Genomic DNA, 23,999 nt, shown 5'->3' with positions numbered 1-23,999 from the left:
AGAAATAGGAAAGTCACTGGAAGAGTGGGTACTGATTTAGCAGTATGGAGGAAGTTACAATGAATGTCTGCAGTAGAGGAGTGCAAGGAGAAGAGAATCAATTTGCCCAGAGAACCAAAAATATCTGGTATTTGCAGATGGTCAGTATACTATTTAGTACACAAAAAGTAAAAACAAAGCATTGCTGGGAAATCTAAATGCTCCTTCCCTGAAGCTTACAGAACAGGTACCTATACCTTCCCTTACCAAACAGGCTAAAAGTTAGCATCCTTCTTAACTTCCTTCCTTCCCTTTTTTTTTTTTTTTTTTTTTTTGACAGAGTCTTGCTTGCCACCCAGGCTGGAGTGCAGTGGTGCGATCTTAGCTCACTGCAACCTCCACCTCCAAAGTTCAAGCGATTCTCCTGTCTCAGCCCCTCCAGTAGCTGGGATTACAGGCACCCACCACCATGCCTGGCTAATTTTTGTATTTTTAGTAGGCATGGAGTTTCACCATGTTGGCCAGACTGGTCCCCAACTCCTGACCTCAGGTGATCCACCCACCTCGGCCTCCCAAAGTGCTGGGATTACAGGCATATTCCACCATGCCCAGCTAATTTTTTTATTTTTAGTAGAGATGGGGTTTCACCATGTTGGTCAGGCTGGTTGTGAACTCCTGACCTCAAATGATCCGCCCACCTTGGCCTCCTAAAGTGCTGGGATTACAGGAGTCAGCCACCATGCCAGGCCTAAAAGTTAACTTTCTGAACTGGAGACAGTCTAGACTTATGAACACCAGGAACAGCAAAAGGCAGGCATGAGATACTGAGAAAACACAAAGATTTCGTAGAAGTCCACATACTTAACAATCCCTCTCCCTGCCTGGCTTCCAGAATGCCAACAGCCAGGGAACTCACTCCCCAACCTAGCACCCTCAGCTAGAAGCTAGATTTCTCTCTGGAGAAGATAATCAACCCCAAATAAAAAATTTTGCAGAATGATTTTTTTTTTTTTAAGAGACAGGGTCTCACTCTATCACCGAGGCTGAAATGTAGTGGCATGATCATAGCTCAACTGCAACCTTGAACTCCTGAGTTCAAGCAATCCTCCCACCTCAGTCTCCTAAGTAGCTAGGACTACACAGTATGTGCTCACTATGACTGGTTAGTTAAAAAAAATTTTTTTAATAGAGATTAAGTCTCCAGTGTTGCCCAGGCTAGTCTCAAACTCCTAGCCTCAAGGGATCCTCCTGCATCAGCTACCCAAAGTGTTGGGATTACAGGCATGAGCCACCACACCTGGCGTCTCCATAATGATTTTGAGACCATCCTCCTCAACAAAGAATCAGTCAGCTCAGCACCTAATTTTCCCACACTGAAGTCTACATAATTCTCATGCAGATTGTGCACACTGTACAGAGCACAAATCCAGAAGGCAACATACTGTAATTCGTATCATCCATTCCCAAAGTATGATATATGAACACCTGGGGATTCCAAGCCACTTTCAGGAGGCATGTGAAGTCACAACTTTGGCATCAAAACAGTGGTGTGTAAAAATGGTGGCAAATTAATATAAATCAAGACAGGAGCACCAAACCCAACCTGTACTAGTAGTCATTGCATTCTTCACCACCATACACATAGTATTCTTCACACCACACCGACACAAATTTTAAAAAGTAATAATTTTACTAAATCTCAATCTTTGAGCTCATATGTTTTTAATATTTTGTGTGACAAAATGCAAAGTACACATAAGATACAACTGTTGCCTACTGAAAATATTTGGGTCTGTGATTGAGTCGTGAGTTGTACTTACCCACTTTTTTTCATAGAACACCATTTTTATTTTAAAGAATGACTGTCAAATTATGAATATTTAGACTTGAGTTTCAGTGGACTTTTCTTTTGAAAATCAACAAGTGAGCCTGTCGCATCAAGGAAAACAACTGACAGCATTCGTTTCCAGTAACAAAATCAAGCAAAAACTCCTACCACTGATTAGATTAATGCTAATATTTACTGTGAGTGCTTGATATTATATAATGAAATATTTCAACATTTGGAAGATCTAGGGCACTTAGTGAGCCAATATGTTCCAAATGACCAATGCATGATATTACAAAATTAGGCATGGATAAAAGATCCATTCAAATTGTAAAACAGACAAACAGATTTTGATGTAACAAAGTAAAAAAGGTCAGTGATACGGAATTAGATTCCACAGTGTAACAAGCAAGAAAACTTCCACTTGTCTACTTTTGGTATAGTATCAAAGGAAAATAATCTCAATTATTGGAAAATATTATTGAAGTACTGGGTGAGGCCGGGTATTCCTCATACATTTCAACCAAAATAATGTATCACAACAGATTGGATTCAGAAACATGAGAATGCAATTTTTTTGTACAAAGCTTGACATTAAAGAAACATGCAAAAGTGTAAAATAAAGCCATTCTTTCTCACTAAATTTCTGTTGTTTTGGAAAATAGTTATTTTTCAGAAAAAATATTATGTATGTTGACATATATTTATTATTTTATTTTGACAATAGTTTAAAATACTATTATTTCAATTTCTAATATGGTAAACATTAGTAATTTTTGAGACTACAAAGGATATACGTAAATAATATGTGCAGGAGTTCTGCAGTCTTCAACCTGAATGCCTATGCAAGACAGCCCTGTCCCCATTCAAACACTTATGGTTTTCAATGATTATTTTAGCCTCATTCTTTAATTATGTAGGGGCGGGCAAGGATCACCACATAACAAAAGATATACCTTAACATGAAAACACCAAAATAAAAGGAATAAAGAAAGGGGCTTGGAGACATCAGATACATTGCTGGGAACAAAAGAAAAAAGTGTATATAAAATATTTAATATCCCCAAAGAGGTATATGTTATTATATCCATTAAATAATAACAAAACTGTAAAAAAGAGAACTAAAGAACAAATAAAAAATTGCAGAGCTCTTCAAAATTACAAATATGGCAACTAAAATAAGTAATTAAGTTTAGAAAATTATTTTAAAAGATTCAAACAAAAAAACAAAAAGATGAAAGGCCATAAAGAAAATAACATATAATTAAAGGAGTTAAAAAAAAAAAAAGGAGTTGATGCAAGAGGCTCAATATCAGAATAATAGGAGTTTCTTAAAAAAAAAGAGAGAACATAGAAAATAAAAGTGAGCATTTACCAAAGAAATAAAACAAGAAAACTTCTCCCAAACACAATCTCCAAACTCCAAAGGTTTGTCAGATGCCTAATGTAATGAATGAAGAAAGGATGGGTGAACATAGCATGCAATTTCAAAACAGCAGTGACAGAGATAATCACTAAAGTTTCCAAAAAGAAAAAAAGTAACCTCAATACCAAGGAACTGGAGCAAGACATGCATTAGACTTAAAAATACTGGACATAAGAAGATAGTAAAACAACATTTTAAAACTGCGTGGGAATTGTTTTATGTACTTCAGCCAAACTATCATTCATATAAATATATTTTAGATATTTTGGACTGAAAAAAGATGCCCACCTTCTGAGGAAGCTAGTAGAGGACACAATTCATCAAAATGATGAGTAAGCCAAGAAATGAGGAATAATTCATGGTTCAGCAAACAGGACATCCAACACAATAGAGTGGCAAAGGATAATCTTGACGTAACAAAACTAAGCACAGGCTTAGAGAGCAACTAGTTTAAGTTGAGGTGGGGAGTCTGAGAGGAGATCTTCAGACCCCTTCACTCCCCAACAATTTTTTTTTTATGTGTGTGAATACTGGAAAAACTATTTCCAAATATTAGAGAGAGAAATTGCAACATTAGAAAAAAATACAGCATTAGGTACACAGAAAACTAAACAAACGAGTAAAAGATATATATTTTTAACTCCAGAAAAATAAAATAAGGTATAGAAAAGGAAAAGAAATCATGGGGTACTTTCTGGCTCAGCATAACAGTCTCAAAAATTCTGATGTAACTATTTTGCAGTCAGTGCTATACCAAGCCATATTGGAGCCTGAGTCAAAAGAAAAAATGAATTCCCCTATAAGTTTTGCTTTGTGTGCGGTGTGTTTTTGTTTTGTTTTTTGTTTTTAGCAACAGGGTCTCACTTTGTTTCCCAGGCTGGTCTCTAATTCCTAGACTTAAGCAATCCTCCCACCTGTCTCCAAAGTGATGGGATTACAGGTGTGTGCCATTATGTCCAGCCTGTTTTTGTGTACTTAAAAAAATTGTTTTCTAGAATGTTAGTCAGAAAAATATAGAAAAATTTAAAAGTGGGAGAACTAAACTCACATTAGCTTAAATTTAAAATTTTTATTTATGCCAAAAACAGTATTATTTTATTCTCCTGGCTAATGGAAGCAAATGCATCAATAGTACATTTTCAAATCTAACTCTTTTCTTATTTTGTTTTCAAATGAGCAAACTGTCATGTACAACAATTTCTCTTGAACAAGTGACAATCATTAAAAAATGTTATATTAACCTCAGTTTACAGTAAGCTTCACTTGCAGGATTCCACTGTGGCTGGAACTGTTTAAAATTTTTGAATACCATTTCCAAATCTCTTTAAGATTGCACTAAGCAAAATGTGTTAAGAAGGTTTAGAAGACCCAAACACAAACTTGATTGCATGTTGCTGATATCAAATGCTGCTTTAAATTATTTCACATAGAGTTTCTATAGAATTTAAATTGTCAGAATATTTAAGTGCAAACTTAGTGGCTCGGTTTTGTAAATCAGATGTATTTATACAAAACAACTTTTCTACAGCTTAGAAATTCAAAATCTGAAAACATTTCACTGAATTTTTTATATCTCTATATAAAATACGAAATTAGGGCATTTATAATCTTCATTTCTATTTAATAAGCACTGCCCTCATAATTATCAATACTCTTCACCCAGTGATTCACGCACTTCTCATTTTACTTTTTTCATTTATTTTCAAGTTTGAGAAGAATATGCATTATCTCTTGCTCAGGTTTTATGTTCATCAAATACGCTTTCAAAATTACTTTCAATTGTAAGCAAAGAGATAGGATTTTTATTAAGTGTGTAGCTTTATATAGTCATGTTTACTGACTGTAAAGCCTTAGCTTCTTCCACTTGGCTCAAAATATCCATACAGAAAATCTGCATAACAATCTGTAATCTATTTGTACCAATATGCTTTCAATTTCAGCATAATGTATTTTGTCATTTGATATTATATCTTTTAATATTTGATAATCATCTTTGTGTGCAAAGTGTCTCAACTGCATTTATCTTGATGTCCATAAGGTAACTATATGTGATTTTAATGTCGTTTTTAGACCAGACAAGAATATCCCGTGTGCTCACCGAATCCCCCTGCCCCTAAAATATATATCCTTTGTACAATACTAAAAAAGTTGATCATATTTAAATTCACAGAATATAGCATTTTTTCCTGTTAAATTATGATGAGTTAAACAAGGAACAAATTTGGCATAATTATTTTGGGGGCAAACATTGGCTTGTATACCCCTGTATACACCTGAAACATTTGCTCCATTATATCCCTGGCCAGAATTTTTAATGTAAATGTGATAAATAGAAATGAAGACTACATAAAGAAATGAAGAGCACAGGAAATGGTAAAAATAAAGGTAAATATAAAACTAATTTTAAAGTTTTTAATTGCCCTAAAAAAANGAGAACTAAACTCACATTAGCTTAAATTTAAAATTTTATTTATGCCAAAACAGTATTATTTTATTCTCCTGGCTAATGGAAGCAAATGCATCAATAGTACATTTTCAAATCTAACTCTTTTCTTATTTTGTTTTCAAATGAGCAAACTGTCATGTACAACAATTTCTCTTGAACAAGTGACAATCATTAAAAAATGTTATATTAACCTCAGTTTACAGTAAGCTTCACTTGCAGGATTCCACTGTGGCTGGAACTGTTTAAAATTTTGAATACCATTTCCAAATCTCTTTAAGATTGCACTAAGCAAAATGTGTTAAGAAGGTTTAGAAGACCCAAACACAAACTTGATTGCATGTTGCTGATATCAAATGCTGCTTTAAATTATTTCACATAGAGTTTCTATAGAATTTAAATTGTCAGAATATTTAAGTGCAAACTTAGTGGCTCGGTTTTGTAAATCAGATGTATTTATACAAAACAACTTTTCTACAGCTTAGAAATTCAAAATCTGAAAACATTTCACTGAATTTTTTATATCTCTATATAAAATACGAAATTAGGGCATTTATAATCTTCATTTCTATTTAATAAGCACTGCCCTCATAATTATCAATACTCTTCACCCAGTGATTCACGCACTTCTCATTTTACTTTTTTCATTTATTTTCAAGTTTGAGAAGAATATGCATTATCTCTTGCTCAGGTTTTATGTTCATCAAATACGCTTTCAAAATTACTTTCAATTGTAAGCAAAGAGATAGGATTTTATTAAGTGTGTAGCTTTATATAGTCATGTTTACTGACTGTAAAGCCTTAGCTTCTTCCACTTGGCTCAAAATATCCATACAGAAAATCTGCATAACAATCTGTAATCTATTTGTACCAATATGCTTTCAATTTCAGCATAATGTATTTTGTCATTTGATATTATATCTTTTAATATTTGATAATCATCTTTGTGTGCAAAGTGTCTCAACTGCATTTATCTTGATGTCCATAAGGTAACTATATGTGATTTTAATGTCGTTTTAGACCAGACAAGAATATCCCGTGTGCTCACCGAATCCCCTGCCCCTAAAATATATATCCTTTGTACAATACTAAAAAAGTTGATCATATTTAAATTCACAGAATATAGCATTTTTTCCTGTTAAATTATGATGAGTTAAACAAGGAACAAATTTGGCATAATTATTTTGGGGCAAACATTGGCTTGTATACCCCTGTATACACCTGAAACATTTGCTCCATTATATCCCTGGCCAGAATTTTAATGTAAATGTGATAAATAGAAATGAAGACTACATAAAGAAATGAAGAGCACAGGAAATGGTAAAATAAAGGTAAATATAAAACTAATTTTAAAGTTTTTAATTGCCCTAAAAAAAACTGTCTAAAGTAAAAACTGTAGCACTGCATTCTGTGTATTTACAACATGCTTAAAAGTAAAATAAACAGTAAGAATAGAAAAAACACACAAATTGTCAATATCAGGAATGAGGGGATATCACTGCAGATTCCAAAGATTACAAAGACAATAAGGGATACTATAAGCAATTTTCTCATTATACAAATACATAAGATTATAGAGTTCAACATATTAGGTAAAACGAACCAATTCCTCAAAAAAAACTACCAAAACTCCCTCAAGAAGAAATAGATTAAAAAAGAAAACCATTGCATCTGTTAAAGAAATATGTAGTTAAAAAATTTTTAAACAAAAAACTTTCTATGGTACAAAAGAAAGCTGCTTGGAAGAAGGCTGATACTTCTGCCTGGATTTCACTTATATTATGCACCATTCAAGACAAAGTATTCAAAAGATAAATGCCAAATCTACCTCACTTCATTACACTCAAAAAGAGGCAGTCATTAAGTAATAACAACATAAATTGACATCAAGAAAGCAAGTAGTTGAGCAAAACTATTTCTACACTCATCTATTAGACTGTCTGGTAAATAGCATTTATATGATAATTCTAAGTTTTGCACTCAGAGTACTTGTTCAAGATAGCTAAAACATATTTAACACACATTCAAAATATTTCCATTTTAAAAATTAGTTTAACCTTTTGACAGTTAAAAATTATCCCAGAAAATTAAACCTGGAAAGATTAATTTTTCCAGTGTGCCAAATGACTGAGGTTTTATTGATTTGGGGATTTTTAATTCATAAATGTATCTCCATTACTCATTAGTTGAACTAAATAACAGGCAAGTGAAATAAAAGATGTCTTTGTCAAAACAAGAATACCTTAAAATTTTGCTTAGGGCTAGATATTTTTATATGTAATGAAAAATTTTAAATCTCAATTTTTTTCTTCCTTACAACATCCCAAATATTGTTGATGTATGCATGCTGAAATTGAAAAAAATTTTTATATCATACCAATAATACTTTCAATGTATAAACCTTTAAGGTATAAAGTAAAACAAACTTTACCTTAGACACAGGTTCTTGTTCCTTTGTGGGAGCTTCTTTTTTTAATCTTGAAAACAAGATAAGCATTGAATATTTTATTTTATACGTACGATGGTAAAATATAAAACAGTTCTTTCTCTGCCAGCCTAAAATAATTAAAATGTAGATCGAAACTAATGTACATTTTATACTTTAATAGTAAATTGACCTCTGTAAATGTCTTAAGGTAAAAGTTAAATGTATGAGACTAAATAGTAGATTCGATAAATGTGCTAAATCAATAAAGACATATATTTCCTTGTTCTCTGAAAACAAGGGCACTTAAGAAATGTTCTCTTTGCTAAGTACAATTTAAAATAAAAGACATACATATTAGTAAAACAGTTTCAAAACAAGAATTACTCTTTAAAAATTAAAAGCAGGTTATATGCTTTGTAAGTAATATGCATCAGTATTTATGATTACAGGACTTAAAAAGTGAAAAAAGATAAATATTTTATCTATTGTGAAATTCAACATGATAATGCCACTTAAATATATATTATAGTTAACTTACTCCGGAGGCAGTAAAATCACACAAATAATTAGAATTTTGAGGAATATATTCTCTTTAAAATTTCCATAAGCACTGCTCAAATATTAAAACTTATTGATTTCAAAAAATATTAATTATAACTTATTAAAACATTAACAAAGGTATATGCCATCCAGAAAATCTCGTAAAATAATCAAGTTAATCTAGGAGCTAGCTTATCCAAAGGATCTTTGTTTTAGAACCTGCAGAAATGACTAAATATTATTTGTGGTATTATATATTAAACTCAACTTTAATCTGTGTAAGTAGGGTACCTACCTGATGTGAAATGTCATTAATCAAGACTTAAGTGATACATAATTTTATGAAGGCTTAATAGCTATACCTAAGGAATAATATATTTAACATAAGCAACAACTATATTATCTTAAATTTCATTGACAAAAAAAAAGATATCTAATAGTATAGAAATGTCAGCCATCCTAAAAGCTACCCTTATGGCTAATCCATGAAACAGACTTGGCAAAACCCTCCTTCTTTATCCATCCTTTGAGGGCACATTTTTTAAAATTAGGGCTATAAATGTTAATATTTTGCTAAATATTAATAATTAACTATATGAAATTACTTATCTATATCTTAGTTATTAGGCAAAACTGCTACTTAAAATAGATTATATCTTTTGTAAAACCACTATATTGGCAGTGCACTACAATAATTTACAACCAACTTGTTAAGCCAACTGAAATGAATAAAACTTGCACAAAAAATTGACAAAAGACACAAATGTCAATCATTTTTGGGGCTAAAGATTTTGTAATTGTCTCAAGTATTTAATTGTGCACAATACTTATAAAGATGAGATCACATCAAGTATACAGTATAACTTCACTGGTTTAAGGAAGTATAAAGGAAAATAAGTTTTAAGAATAAAATTAGTTATAAAGTAGTAAGAAAACGTGAAACATTAGTCTAAAAAAGCAAAAGTATGAAAAGCAAATTAATGAAGTTTTGAAATAAATGTGTATATTACAACTCATTTTATTTCTAAGCATTTAGTCATTTTACATTCAGTTTGAAAACAAATTGGTCATAGAACAGTTTAAATATTTCATGAAACATTTTTCTCCCTCAGCTTATCGCTGTAAATGTTATCAAAGTAAGACGTTTTATATTCTTATAAAAGAAATATTACCATGCTAATCATTTTAGCATATGCCTATTATAATAAATTAATTGTATGAGGCTATTAAAATGAGCCCCATTAAGTATGTTCATTATTGCTGGCATTTCAACAGAGGAAACACAGTCCTCTTGCTATCCCTGCGATGGGGGTTGGTGACAAAGGTTTTTATTACTCTTTATTGTACTGGCAAGAAACTGGTAGGTGAGAACACAGTAAGTTATTGAAATAACTTGCATTAAGAGGCCTATGATTTCAATCTTGTTTTGTGCCTTTTACCTTATTAGTACTCTCTTTAAGGAACAGAATCGTAATAACTAGTGAACACCTTTAGAAAAATAAATCTTAAAATATTTAGAAAACACACAGTAAATTTTAAATTATAAAATGCATCACTAAAATGCACACTAAAATTTTGAACTATAAAAGTATACTTTAAGATTAATAAATTTTAATACAACTACTAACACATCATTAATACTTTTAGAAAAGAAAATTGTCTTACCTATAATTCTTATTTACTAAAGATACCTGCTGAAATAGTCATTATTTTAGACATTCAATTACTTTGGTAGAAGACAGTGAAATTTGCTAAGCTCAAAGTTCTGAGCTAATGACCCACCATTAGGTAATTATACTTTTCACATGTGAATGTTACAGTAATTTTAATAGAAAATATAGTGTAGTATTTATAGCAAACACTATTTAAAATTTAAATGCAAAGAGAACAGAAGGACTGACTGGTGATCAATTTCAACATCATTAGTGATCAAGATTGCAAGTAAATAATTTTTCCCCTCTATGAAAACCTGCTGAAATAGATCTTTCTGATATATTTCTACAGGACAAGCTTTTCCTCTAAAGACTAAAATGGCCCTATTTGCATTTTTCTGCAGGTCTTAGGACCAATCCATACAAAATTTTTGTTTTGTTTTGTTTTGGAGACAGAGTTTTGTTCTTGTTGCCCAGGTTGGAATGCAATGGCGTGATCTTGGCTCACTGCAACCTCCACGTTCCAGGTTCAAGCGATTCTCCCGTCTCAGCCTCCCAAGAAGCTGGGATTACAGGAGCATGCCACCATGCCTGGCTAATTTTTGTATTTTTAGCAGACAGAGGGTTTCATCATATTGGTCAGGCTGGTCTCAAACTCCTGACCTCAGGTGATCCGCCCACCTCAGCTGTCCAAAGTGCTGGGATTACACACATGAGCCACTGCGCCCAGCCAATCCATACAAAATTTAACATTCTGGCTCACTTATAGTAGTATGTTCCTTTGAAGTTTCATTCACACCATAAACATACCATGGGGTGAGAGGAAGAACTGTAAAGGGGAAAATATTCAGATTCATTTCAGCTAGGCCACATTCTTTCTTTCTGATGACACTTAAAAGCCAAAAATTTCAATGCTAATGTTAGAAATGTAATCTTTAAGAATATTTGTAAGCATACTAAAAAAGTTGAAAAGAGGCTGTAAAGCAACCAGTAGTAAAGTCAGCTAGTAATCATGACCTTCCACTTAGCCCAGGCATGGTGGTACATGCCTGTAATCCCAATGCTTTGGGAGGCCAAAATGGGAGGACCACTTGAGACCAGGAGTTTGAGACCAACCTGGGCAACATAGTGAGACCTCATCTCTACCAAAAAAAAAAAAATTAAAAATTAGCCAGGCGTGGTTGTACATACCTGAGTCCCATCTCAGTCTCAGGAGGCTGAGGCAGGAGAATTGCTTGAGCCCAGGACTTTGAGGCTGCAGTGAGCCATGACTGCACACTGCACACCAACCCCCTGGCTTGAGCAAAACAGCAAGACCCTGTCTCAAAAAAAAAAAAAACAAAACAAACAAACAAACAAAAAAAACAAAAAGCAGCAAAATGAAATAAAAAGATTATTCACTGAGACATTCAAGGACTAAATTTAATATAGTAATCATCAGACTAAGAAATAACAGTAAAACATCTACTCTACCATTTCTGATCATTTGTTCTGAGAATTATCAATACATTTATATTTGGAAAGGATGCCTAAGCAAAACATTTATCAGGTTGTACATATTTCGGTATTGTACTAAGTGTTCCAGTCCAAAGTTAAAAAGACTGTCTCTCTTCTCAAGGAGTTCACTGTCAAGAAAACAAAACAAAGCAAATGTTTACATTATGAAGTTTTGGAAGAGACATCTTTGTTCAGAGAATTAAGCCACTATGAAAGGGAAAGAGGCAAGGAAGCAGTGAAGATACTACAGTGAACTTGGATTTGCAAAAAGAGCAGGAGTTCGCAAAGCAGAGTAAGGAGATCCAAGGCAGAGAAAAAGCAAAGAAGTAAGAAACAGGCAAAGAAAGTATGAAAAAGCAAAGATGACAGATGACAATATGAGAATTGGTGGTCTCATATCACTGAAATGTCAGGCACAAAGCAAAGTAGTCAAAGATGAAGCCTCTTCAGGGAAGGTCTTGATTGCCATGCTAAAGTGTTCATGCTAAGAACTTTAATGCTAATAGGAAAGTATGACCAAATTTGTGCATCAGAAGGACAAAGGTCTGTATTGGTAGAAGACAAACTGAGAGTCCAGTTAAGAGACAGTTAATGACTTTCTCAGTTAAAACAGTAACAGTGTCAATGGAGAAAAGGTTGGTTTAAGGAGATGAGAACAAGTTAAAACCAAAAGAATGTAAGTATACACTGGATAAAGGTAAATGTGGAGAACAAATATGACCCCCTCAAATGCCTGCCCTGGATGGTAAGAGATTATTCATGATACAGAATTCAGAGGAGGGAGAAAGCATTCTTTGAGGGAAAAATAAATTCAATTTTGGACATACTGGAATTTTGGTGCTTATAGAACATTCATATGGAAATATTTACCACTCAGACCTGCCTCTTGTGTATCTCATCCTTGTACACAATTCCAACCACAACTTCTATTTATTTGTTTATTTTTTGAGACAAGGTCTCACTCTGTTGCCCAAGCTGGAGTGCAGTGGTACGATCACGGCTCACTGTAACCTTCACATCCCAGGTTCCAGTGATCCTCTCATCTCCATCTCCGGAGTAACTGGGTTTACAGTCACACTTGGCTAATTTTTTATACTTTCTTGTACAGATGGGGTTTCACCATGTTGCCCAGGCTGGTCTCAAACTCTTGAGCACAAGTGATCCACCTGTCTTGGCCTCCCAAAGTGCTGGAATTACAGGTGTGAGCTACCACACCTGGCCACCAACCATCACTTCTCTTATCACTTCAAAACCAACATCCAGAGAATGACTCCTCCATTTTTAATACAATTTATTATTTTTCAAACAGTTGACAATTCAGTTCAGACTTGAGTCCTAAGAGATTATATAATTCAACTGCCCCCATCTTGCAGATGAGAAAATCTGAGGCCTAAAAAAGCTAAAGTTATAAAGCCATTAAGCAATAGAATGAGGATTAAATGTGTGGGTTCTACTTCAAGTTTCCATTGCACTGCCTCAAGCCCATTCCTCTCCTGTGCATCAGGCTCCCTTATGATCATGCCAGGAAAACTGAAAACCTTAACTGATCTCTCTGCCTCTGTATGTTTTCCACTCTAAAACATACTGAGTATCACTGCCAAATTAATCCTACTAAAAGACCAATTTATACCATTCTTTGCTCAAATGTTATATTGCCCAAACATCATTAGGGGAGTATTTCTGTGAAGTTTGAGCAACAGAACATAGGATTGGGACAGTAAACTGGTAGGCTAGATTACTGTCCCAATCCTATGATTGCGTCAGTTGCTGCCTACCCTTCTGCAGAAAGAGGGCCTTAACACTGAATCTTAGTCCTATCCAGTTTCTTGGCCAGTCACAAACAAGGCAGGATTTACACCTGAAACTACAAGCAGAAGCAGAGAATAGAGGATACTACTGAGTAGTTTAGTCTCTGAAGACAGCCTGACAGAATTTAAATTGAGGCTCTCCACTTAACAGGGATGTGTGACCTTGGGCAAATTATTTAACATATCTGTATCTCAGTTGTCTCATCCATAAAATCAGACAGTAACAGCTCATATCTCACAAATATGTGAGAATTAAATGAGTAAATAAATGCAAAAAACTTAGAAGAGTGTCTGCCACACTGTATGTGCTCAGGAAATGTTAGCTGTTATTGTCATGGGCATGGGTAGAGTATCAAATCAATCTTCTAGCTCAGAATCTGCTTGAGAGTATACAACAAATTTAGTATACCATCTAAGTATCTCTACTCCCATGTTTCCACCTCATCCTCACCCCAATAGACATTAATTTTGATTGCTGGTCTACTCTCCTTAGGACTAATTCTATCTTTTCTCATATGAAATGATCTACTAATCTTAGAACACCAGGGTATGATTTGGCCATCTAAAGCTATTATAACAAAGATAGAGCAGAAAAATCATTTTGGATAGATGGAAGAAAGAACTAGGTAAAGACAGAGAGACAAGAAATAAAAAAGACCAAAATAATCACGTGTAAAAATGTGAAGAAAAAAATAAGACCATCAATGTAGGCAGAAGATTTTAATGACAGTCTAGGACTCTATTTTATTATTTTGGTTTGTTGGTAATATTGAATTATACCCTGGATATTTAATTTATAATCTAAAAGCACCAACCCTCAGGAACCAGAGACTGAAAAAAATGGTAGTAACCTCAGAATCACTGGTAGAGATTGGCACAGTTTGTCCTAAATGAAAGACTACACTAAAGTTTCATTTACTTTTCCATCTCACGGGGTCTCAAATTCTCCTTGCTTATCAGATATCAAAGGCAGAAGTCCAAACTGCCAGAAACCACCACATCTTGATGCACAGGTCCTACCTACCAATTTGCAATTACATACCAGGAAGTCCACTTTGAAAAGGAAGAACTATTTCACAGTTCCTAAACATCTGGTTTGAGATATTAATGTCCATGGTAGGATAAGAGAATCGAGGGGCTACAATCCCAGTCCCATTTCAAAAGTTTAAAGGAAACAAGGCCAAAATGAACTCAATAGATCAGTTTGCTTTTTTAAAAAAATCTTGCTAAATAAATGAATTGAAGACTCCTGATAATTTTGAACACATAAGAACTACAGAGTTATAATTTAGGATTATGACCAGAGCCAATAATTCCTCCATGTAAGTTCAAAATTTCACAGGAAAATAATGGAATGAACCCTTATATATCTTCAGTGGTCACAGATTCAATGACAGTAAGTATCTCTTAACAGAAATAATATTTTAAAATATAAGATTTATAGAAAAAGGCTGTCATTCTGTTCCTAAGAGTTTACTTACTGCTTACATTTATGAAAGATAATTAATGACTTACTGGTTTGAGAGTGGCAGAATAAAGTGATATTTCACCTTGAGAATAGGTCCAGATTCTCTCCTGATACAGCATTTCACAAAAAATCCCATAATGCAATATATACATGATATTAATGGTTTAACTGATTACAAAATCAGTTGACTGTAGGCCCTGTAAAAAATGTGGATTCAGTGTCTACATTTCTAATTCCCTTATTCTGTAATTATTTTGGTACTATAAACCATGTTTTATTCATGTTTCCATTTCTAACACCTGACACAGAATCTTGCACACATAAAAAGTAGGATATCAATGTTCAGTGACAACGAATATATGGGAGGGTTATCTATATCCCACTGTAAATGAGCCATGTAGTTGCTACTGGTGCTAAGTATAAAGTTCATTAAATTAGGGGGATTTAATAAAGTAAAATACACATATTAACATCTGTAAAACACATTTTACATATTTCTAAGATCTTCAAAACAAAGATATTTTCAACCCCATTTCACAGAAAAAGAAACTGAAGTAACTTTATCTTAAATAAAGTTAGTGAGGCAGCTGGGTCCTTTAACTCTAATATTTTGGCGGTCAATGTCTTTCCTATTGTACTTTGCTTAGAACAAACATGGATGTCACTCAGAGAACTAAATCAACTTTTAAAATCTCTTCAAATTGTGGCTTTTAGGATATTTGATTCAACAATAAAATAGGCAACTAGTTAAGTAGCCTAGTTTAGCAAGCTTGAGTTATTATGTATTTACCACAGATTCTTACACTCTCCAGATCTGTTAGAGGAAATTATCATTCTATTCTCAACTTTTGTCAAGAAAATAAACTTATAAAACTCAAACCTTTACTTCTATTTTGTTATAATTCATCCATCCAGGTAGATATGCGAGAAAACAGAGAAGGGGAGAAATGGAAGTAAGGGAGAAACAGAAAAGAACAATTTCATGACTGAGTTTGACTTTGCCTGTTTCATGTCTTCACTCAAATGTCATCTCTCAGTGAGGCCTCACTAAAATAAAAATGGCAGCCTTCCAACTCCCACCCCATACTCCTTTATCCCCCTTCTCTGATTCATATTTGTCCATAGTATTGATCACCATCTAACATATTATATGTTTTATTTACTTTTTATTGTCTTTCACAAGGATAGTGTAAGTTCCATAAGAGCAGAGATTACAGTCTATATTTCTAGCACCTAGGACACTGCCAGGCACAAAGCAGATGCTCAATAAATATTTGCTGAATATATGACATCCAAAGAAGCAAAGTGTTTTGCCAAAATGTGACAAAAATAGGGCAAGAATCTGAGCCTCTGTAGTTTAATAATTATTTTTCTAAGAATGGTGATGGATTCAAACTGAACCAATCACATATTTTATTCAACAGTAACCAAAAAGCACATATGCATGAAATGGCTATCTGACCAGATGAATAAACCAGAATAACATGATGGTAAGGAGGGATTAGACTCAAGCTAAAACTCATTAGCACCAAACTGAAAATTCAACTAGTTGCTTACAATAAGCAAATTCTGTACTGACTGCCAAGTGATTTATTTGAACCAAATTTTTAAAAAATGATTTTACTGGTGACAGAACTTTAAGAGTTCATACTTTAAGAAAATGAAGTTGATATATACTATAAAAAACAAAATTTTATGTAAGACCACAAAGCAGTACAGTCATTCCCTGGTATTGGTAGGGGATTGGTTACAGAAACTGCCCTTCGCCCCCCCACCCCCCCAGGTCCCTATACCTCCCCAAACCTCCACCAGGAATAACAAAATCCTCAGATGCTCAGGTCACTTATACAATGTAAATGCTATGTAAATAGCTGTTAAACTGTATTTTTTATTTGTATTTTTTATTGTTGTATTGTTATTTGTTATGGTTTTTCCCCCAAAATACTTTCAATCCATGGTTGGCTAAATCTATAGACATAAAACTCAAGGATATGAAGGATTGACTGTACTCCTAAATTACTATATTAAGAATGTGGCTTATCCTATTTTGACCTATGACCAAGGGTAAGGTGAATGATCTTTTTTTTTTTTTTTTTCTAAATTGAACTAAAAAAAAAAAAATTGGTTAAAAATGCGAAAAGTTATGTTTCTTGGATAACTTTTAAAAACTGGCGTAGAGAGGGAGTTAGATAACAAATTCTTAGGAGAAAATAGGAAGAAAAAAAAAATAGTTACTCACTAAGTCACTACTAGAGAAACAAACCACTTGTGGAGATTTTGGAAAACCTTTCACTTAAAATATAAATTAGTTTGGAAACTCAGAACTATTAGATTAAACTCTTTTGACAATTGCAAGAAACACATCATATAATAAGTGGTCATCTAAACTGGCTTTAACTGGTCATCTAAACTGGCCTGCCTATCCTTATGGCTATTAAGATCACAAAAGGCATTTTGCTAGTCTTTAAAATTTAAGAAATTAGTATAGTAACCTTTCCATTCTGCTGCAAGAAAAAAAATGCAAGGTATACTAAGTAGATATAGCACTGTCTGCAGCCAAGTAACAAGGCTTCCATATAACAATTAGAGCAATGTTCCTATTTATAGGATAAAATCTACACCCTTTATTCATCAGCAAATAATTCCTGAGGCACTTAAACAATATAATTTTTATTAAAAGAATAATAGTATCAAAAGTGTTCAGATCTATATTCAATGTAACTAAAATAAACACATGACAAATTTAAAATATATAAAGGAAAGAAATACATGCATTACTGGTTACCATATGTATGTTTTTTAACATGTTACCTTTATCCAAAGGAGCTACATTAATGGCTAAGTAGATATTACATCCTAGACCCACAAATATGTAACTTTAAAACTGGCTCTTAAGTTCTGCAAGTAGTACTGCCAATTCTTTACACCTAAGAACTCACAATAAAGGTAATATTAATAATAATCCCAATAGGACAGAGTATCTAATAATGTCTATGGGCTGAGTAACAGCCAAATTTAAAATCTACAAATAGGCAGCTATACAAAATCTGTAGAGAATTCTAAGAAATCTCTTGGAGTTCTTAAAACAAACACTGAACAAATTTTAAATAATGTAATATAAAAATAGACATCATAAAATAGACATTGATAAATTTGAGAACATAAAACCAAGCTATTAAAATTAAATTAATTTTAAAAAATCAAAATGCAAGAATTGGTATTGTTAAACAAATTACAGAATTAATACTGGTTAATAGATTTTATATGTCAGTAAAAATAACTGCAATTTTGGAACATAATTGTGGAGACCTGTTGTTCCAAGGATATGAAAGTAGCCATGGTTTCCTAACAACTAGAGCTTTTATATTCCTTGGACTGCATTCATGCTACAGAAAGATTTAAAGGCAGCAGCCAAAATGACTAAACTTCAACTTGGATGCTGAAGCAGTGATTTGATGGGCTTTTCTTGGTCATAATCGACTCATAAGCTTAAGATCATAAGCCAAAGCCCCCAGTGGGAAGTATGCTCAATTTGGTGGGCCTTAAAGCCATCTCTGGCCAAACAGCATCAGCCTTATGGGAGGCCAGCCATGTAGAAAGGGAGTCACCCCAAGATCTGATTTCTTGAGGCCACAACCTAAGAGCAGGTCCCACAGTCAAATTATTCACATTCCTTGGAAAGAGAGAACAGGCATCAGTTGTGTCCATCGAAGGGGGACACTGTCCAGGTATACCCTGGACATTTTTTGAAATCTCTGGGCTGCTTCTGCATCTGAAAAATAAGAAAAACAGCACAATGACAGACAACGAATGAGGAAAAAGACAATTATCTGGCCTAAAACTTAAGACGTATAAGAAATTAAGAAAGCAGACAAATAGACAAAAAGACAAACAGCCATATAATTTGGAATCTATTATTCTGAAGGCAAGTACAGCAGAGAAAAACAAAAATTATTGTAAGCAAAGAAAAGGCCATAGCAACAAATGTTATTTTTAGACAGCGCAAACTGGAGAAAAAAATATGTTAAGATATGTCAACCTGACACAAAGATAAGGTGGAATAAGAATCTAGTCCCCTTTGAAAGCTGAAAAGAGCTGAATAATGAGAGCTAGTGTCATGAACTTGGCTGCTCAACTGCCTTTGTGTAAGAAAACATCTCAGAACTTTGAACTTAGGAAATTCCAACTTGTCTTGCACCAGGTCACGAGCTCCATAGAGCAGGAACCTATTTCAACAAGCAGCTTTAAAAAAAAAAAAAACAAAATACTTTAATACTTTTCATTCGTATTAATGATACATTTAAAAATGCAGTAGTGCTAAAATCCATCAAAGTAAAATGCACTGAATAAAAAATAAACTTACTCAGAAAGGTGCTCAGAAGTTGGGATACAAACAGAAACTGAAATTAGAAGAAAAGTTTTACATTTACAACAGCATATGAAATATGATGAGTGAGAATAATGATTTAGTAAAGAGACCATATTGTGGATGACCAAAATACTGGAATAAAATCAAAATCCAAAGAAGCACGGTTAAATATGACGTACCTTTCTGCATTACAACTTGGCAAGTATGAGTTGTATGTTGACTTAAGTGTGTAGCCATATTATCTAAGCCAGAAACATCACTTAGGAAATCACAATTAAGGCACACTACAGTAATGCCCCTAAAAAAAAGAAAATAGCATTAAAAAAAGATTTTTATTTTTTACGAAAATTCATCTACAAGTTCGATGATTATTTTCCATAATTTGCTTTTGTGTCATACGTAATTATAACTTCCCATTTTTGTTATATAAATTTGATATAAACTGAAATTATTCTCTGGAAAATGACACAGCCATGTCCAAATTATGCTACCATTTATTTACAGGAAGTATTTATTTTATACTTTTACCTGTCATACCAATTGTTAAAAGTTAGGAGTCAGAAGACCTAGAGTCAGTCTTGGCTCCACAACCAACTTGTGTAACTTACGCAAGTCACACTCTATTTGTCCTCCCACTTATCTGCAAAGTGAAGATAGCATATTCATTCACTTGATATTTACTGGAGCTATTTTTATAATACTGTACTACTAGGTATTGTGAATATAATGGTGAACAAAAAAAATAGTACTGTCTATGCTCAAATGGAGCTTACTTAGAAGCTGGTGTTTTATTTAGTTGGAGATAAAATCAGAAGAAAAATGGGAAGGCTTTAAAAACAGATCATGTTATAGCCACCATCGACTGTATATTATGTGTCAAGAGTTTTCCCATGTATTATTTCATCTAATTCTCGCTACAACCATCAAGGTTGGTATTATTCTTATTTAACACTGAACTAGCTAAAGTAGTTAATAAAATACTAAAGTCCGCAAACTTGAGTTCCTCATCATCTCAGCACTGTGAACTAGGGAGTCTCGCTCTGTCACCCAGGCTGGAGTGCAGTGGTGTGATCTCAGCTCACTGCAACCTCTACCTCCTGGGTTCAAGCGATTCTCTTGCCTCAGCCCCCTGAGTAGCTGGGACCATAGGCGCATGCTACCACACCCGGTTAATTTTAGTATTTTTAGTAGAGACAGGGTTTCATCATGTTGGTCAGGCTGGTCTCGAACTTCTGACCTTGTAATCAGCCCTCCTCGGCCTCCCAAAGTGCTGGGATTACAGGCATGAGCCACCACGCCTGGCCTGAGTGCTGTAGTTCTTAAATGAAATGTGTAATTATTATAAATTTTTAAAGAAGTTAGGAAACAAGTCCCTAGTTATCAATACTTTATTTTTGGGTACAGGAATAGCTTTTGTCCTCACTGGATCTAACTGTTTAGCATTTGCTATTTGAAGTATTTGAATATACTTGACATAAAGTACATTAAGATTCTAATTTAAAATGCATTTAGACTTGTGTGATTTTCAGCTGAAAGGTGTTTTAAAATATTAAGCCTGTAAAATACTTCAGAGAACTTAGCCACTATATATTTAATTTCTTATAAGAGTTAAGCACTTGGGAGTTTGTTACACCAAGCATTTGAAGTGCTATTTAAAAGAAAATCAATTATGTTAAATGTATAAATGATGTTAAGTTGCCTAAAGTAATTTAAATTATAAACAGAACTCTTGAAAAAAATTTAGTCTATTGAACTAGAATGCCCCCGTGCCTCTTCTACCAGTAGAAACAATATCCATCCTTTAAAGCCAAGTAGGCCTAATACCTATCCAGATCACTACAAGAACTGTAATCTTTTTCCTCTCTGAAATAACTCTCATTGCACTTATTAAAATTCATAGTTATTTATGTTCAGACCTTAATTCCCACCCAATAAACTCTACTGTACATTCCCTGAAGGTTGGTTCCAACACTGCTTTATCACTGTTACCTTTACAAGACTTGCTACTTTATGTGCAAGATAGATACATAAAAAATAGTTACAGTATGAATAGTCCATTTCAATAAGAGTAATTACATTAATTAGTATCATATAGAATTATAAATATGCTAAGCTCCGTTCACAGAAATTGAACAGTTTTCAATTTGAGACTACCCAAGTTAAGTGAAAAAACATCCCAGATCCTTAAAATCACATAGTCCATTGAGAAACTAAACACACAAATTTAATTAAACTCTCATTCTTAGCATGCAATAATACCATATTCACTCTTCTAACTGTTTTTACTAAAGGTAACATCTAATGTACCTTAATTATTTCCCCAGATTCAGTAAATATTTTAAAAGTAGTACTAATATATTTTAAAAATAGAATGAAATGTTCTCTCCCTGTGAGCTACTAGTCTAACATCACAGATGGGACCTATTTTCCACATACGTCATTTTTCATATATACATTAATTTATTCAAGAAATATTTACTAAGTGCCTACTATGTGCCAGGCATAGACAAAAAAACCAAACCACACACAATGTAGTGAGAGAACACAGGCAATAAGCAAGTAAAATAAAAGTATGTTAGATGATCTAGAGAAAAGTAAAACATAAAAAGGAGATAGGGAATGCTGGGATAAAGCAAAGGGAAGAGGATACAGTTGTAAATTTTGTAGTCAAGGAAAGACTCACTCAATCAATGTAGAGGCCTAAAGGAGACAAAAGAGCTAACCATACAGTATCTGGAGAAAAGCAAACTAGGCATAGGAAATAATAAATGCAAAGGTCCTGAGACATATCATCCCCTCTTCTACATTTTCCACTAATCCAAAGCATCAAAATAAGATTGGCTAAACTTATCTCTACAGATCAGCTTGGTGGAACAAAGACACTGACATTTCAAGGAGCAATGGCAACATAAAATGAACAAAGAAAGTTCAAGAAATCACAAGTATATGAAACAATAGTGCTCAGTGGATTCTAAGTGTGTGGTATAACCAAAGATAACTATCAATGCCTTTAGAAAATTTTATCAACAGTTCTTTCTGTATAGTAATAAAATTGTATAATTCTCTTTATTTTCAAAAGGAAATATAAGAATTATAAAAATCATATACTGATTTCAAGAATTCCAGTGGTTAAAGGAAATTTACTTCAAAACTAAAGAAGTGTTCATTCCTTTACTAGATAGCTTAGCTATCTTTTAAATATTCAAATATTGTTGGAAAGTCTTATTTTTGTTCTCATTTTACAATGCAAATGCATCAAGGTTTCCTCTGGACACCACCTTTCCACTGAAATAAATTCAGCAAGAGAACAATGGCTAATCACACTTCTGGTCTAAGAATACAATGAACACCACTCTCTAATGTCCAGTAGCAATCATTTATATTTTCAAATTAGGCACCTAACATCAGGTTTAAAAAAAGTTATAGCAAACACCACAATGAGATACCACTTTATACCCATTAGGGTGACTATAATCAAAAAGAGATAATAAAAAGTGTTGGCAAAGATGTGGAGAAACTGGAACCCTCAAACACTGCTGGTGGGATTGTAAAACAGTGGAGCTACTTTGGAAAACAGTCTGGTAGTTCCTCAAATGCTCAGCATGGAGTTATCAATAATCCAGCAATTCCAATTGTAAGTATATACTAAAGAGAAATAAAAATACATGTCCATACAAAAACATGCACACATATGTTCACAGTAGTATTATTCATAAGGCCTCAAAATGAAGGCAATCTAAATCAATAAACTATGATATATCTTCACAATGGAATATTATGCAGCAATTTTTAACAACGAAATACTGATACATGCTACAACACAGATGAATCTTGAAAACATTATGCTAAATGAAAGAAGCCAGTCACAGAGGCCCATATCATGTATCATTTTTTATATGAAATGCCCAGAATGGGCAAATATTACACAGACAGAAAGTAGACTAGTTGTTGTTTAGGGATGGGGACAGCCAGAGAGGAATGACCACTAATAGGTACAGGGTTTTAGTACTAAAACTAACTGGTGATTGCTGCAGAACTCTGTGAATATACTAAAACCTATAAACACATAAATTGTATGATATGCTAATTCTACCTCAATAAAGCTGTTGTGTTAAAAAAAATTTAAGTCATTACAATTTTTCAACAGAAAGAGTAAAAAAAGATCAACTAGTTACCTGAGATTTTCTGAATGCTTCTTAAAAATACAAAATCTTTTGCTTGGACGGTTACTATGAAAGCTGGAGAAACAAAAGAGATTGTAAGAATTTTATTATACAGTAAGTCTTAATTTATAACTATGTTTCAACTCCATACTTAAGTTTCTAGTTTTTAATAAAAGATTATAATGTAAATAATAACATGGAAGCCAGTTACTTCCATTTAATTCAATATTTTACCTTATATTCCATCTTACCTATTATATTCTAATGACACTATTTTCCTGGGCATATTCTTAGATGGTTAGCACTGTACCTTACCATCATATTAAAAAAGGAAATACTGAGAATTAAGAAAATGTGAAGAGTATCAAACTAAATATGTAAAGAGCATCAAATTAAAT

At 33.3% G+C, this 23,999-nt stretch overlaps 1 protein-coding gene across 10 annotated transcripts in view; it reads right to left on the bottom strand.

Annotated features, from left to right (window-relative positions):
* Nucleotides 1-23,999, bottom strand: part of ZNF280D (zinc finger protein 280D) — a 102,240-nt gene that overhangs the window by 8,167 nt on the left and 70,074 nt on the right. For 7 of the 10 annotated variants that reach the window (XM_017896613.1, XM_017896617.1, XM_017896629.1 and 4 more), the window contains 4 exons: nt 23,614-23,676; nt 19,618-19,736; nt 19,433-19,469; nt 8,108-8,153 (listed from right to left, as the gene is read on the bottom strand). In XM_017896613.1, the coding sequence (XP_017752102.1) occupies nt 8,108-8,153; nt 19,433-19,469; nt 19,618-19,736; nt 23,614-23,676 (265 nt within the window). Of the gene's footprint in view, nt 1-8,107; nt 8,154-17,723; nt 18,842-19,432; nt 19,470-19,617; nt 19,737-23,613; nt 23,677-23,999 lie in introns of those variants that run through there. The other 3 variants (XM_017847057.1, XM_017847065.1, XM_017847062.1) reach the window with 3 other exon arrangements.

Source organism: Rhinopithecus bieti, unplaced genomic scaffold, assembly GCF_001698545.2.
Source record: "Rhinopithecus bieti isolate Rb0 unplaced genomic scaffold, ASM169854v2 scaffold_947, whole genome shotgun sequence".
Classification (NCBI taxonomy): domain Eukaryota; kingdom Metazoa; phylum Chordata; class Mammalia; order Primates; family Cercopithecidae; genus Rhinopithecus; species Rhinopithecus bieti.
This window is presented reverse-complemented; position numbering and strand designations above follow the sequence as displayed.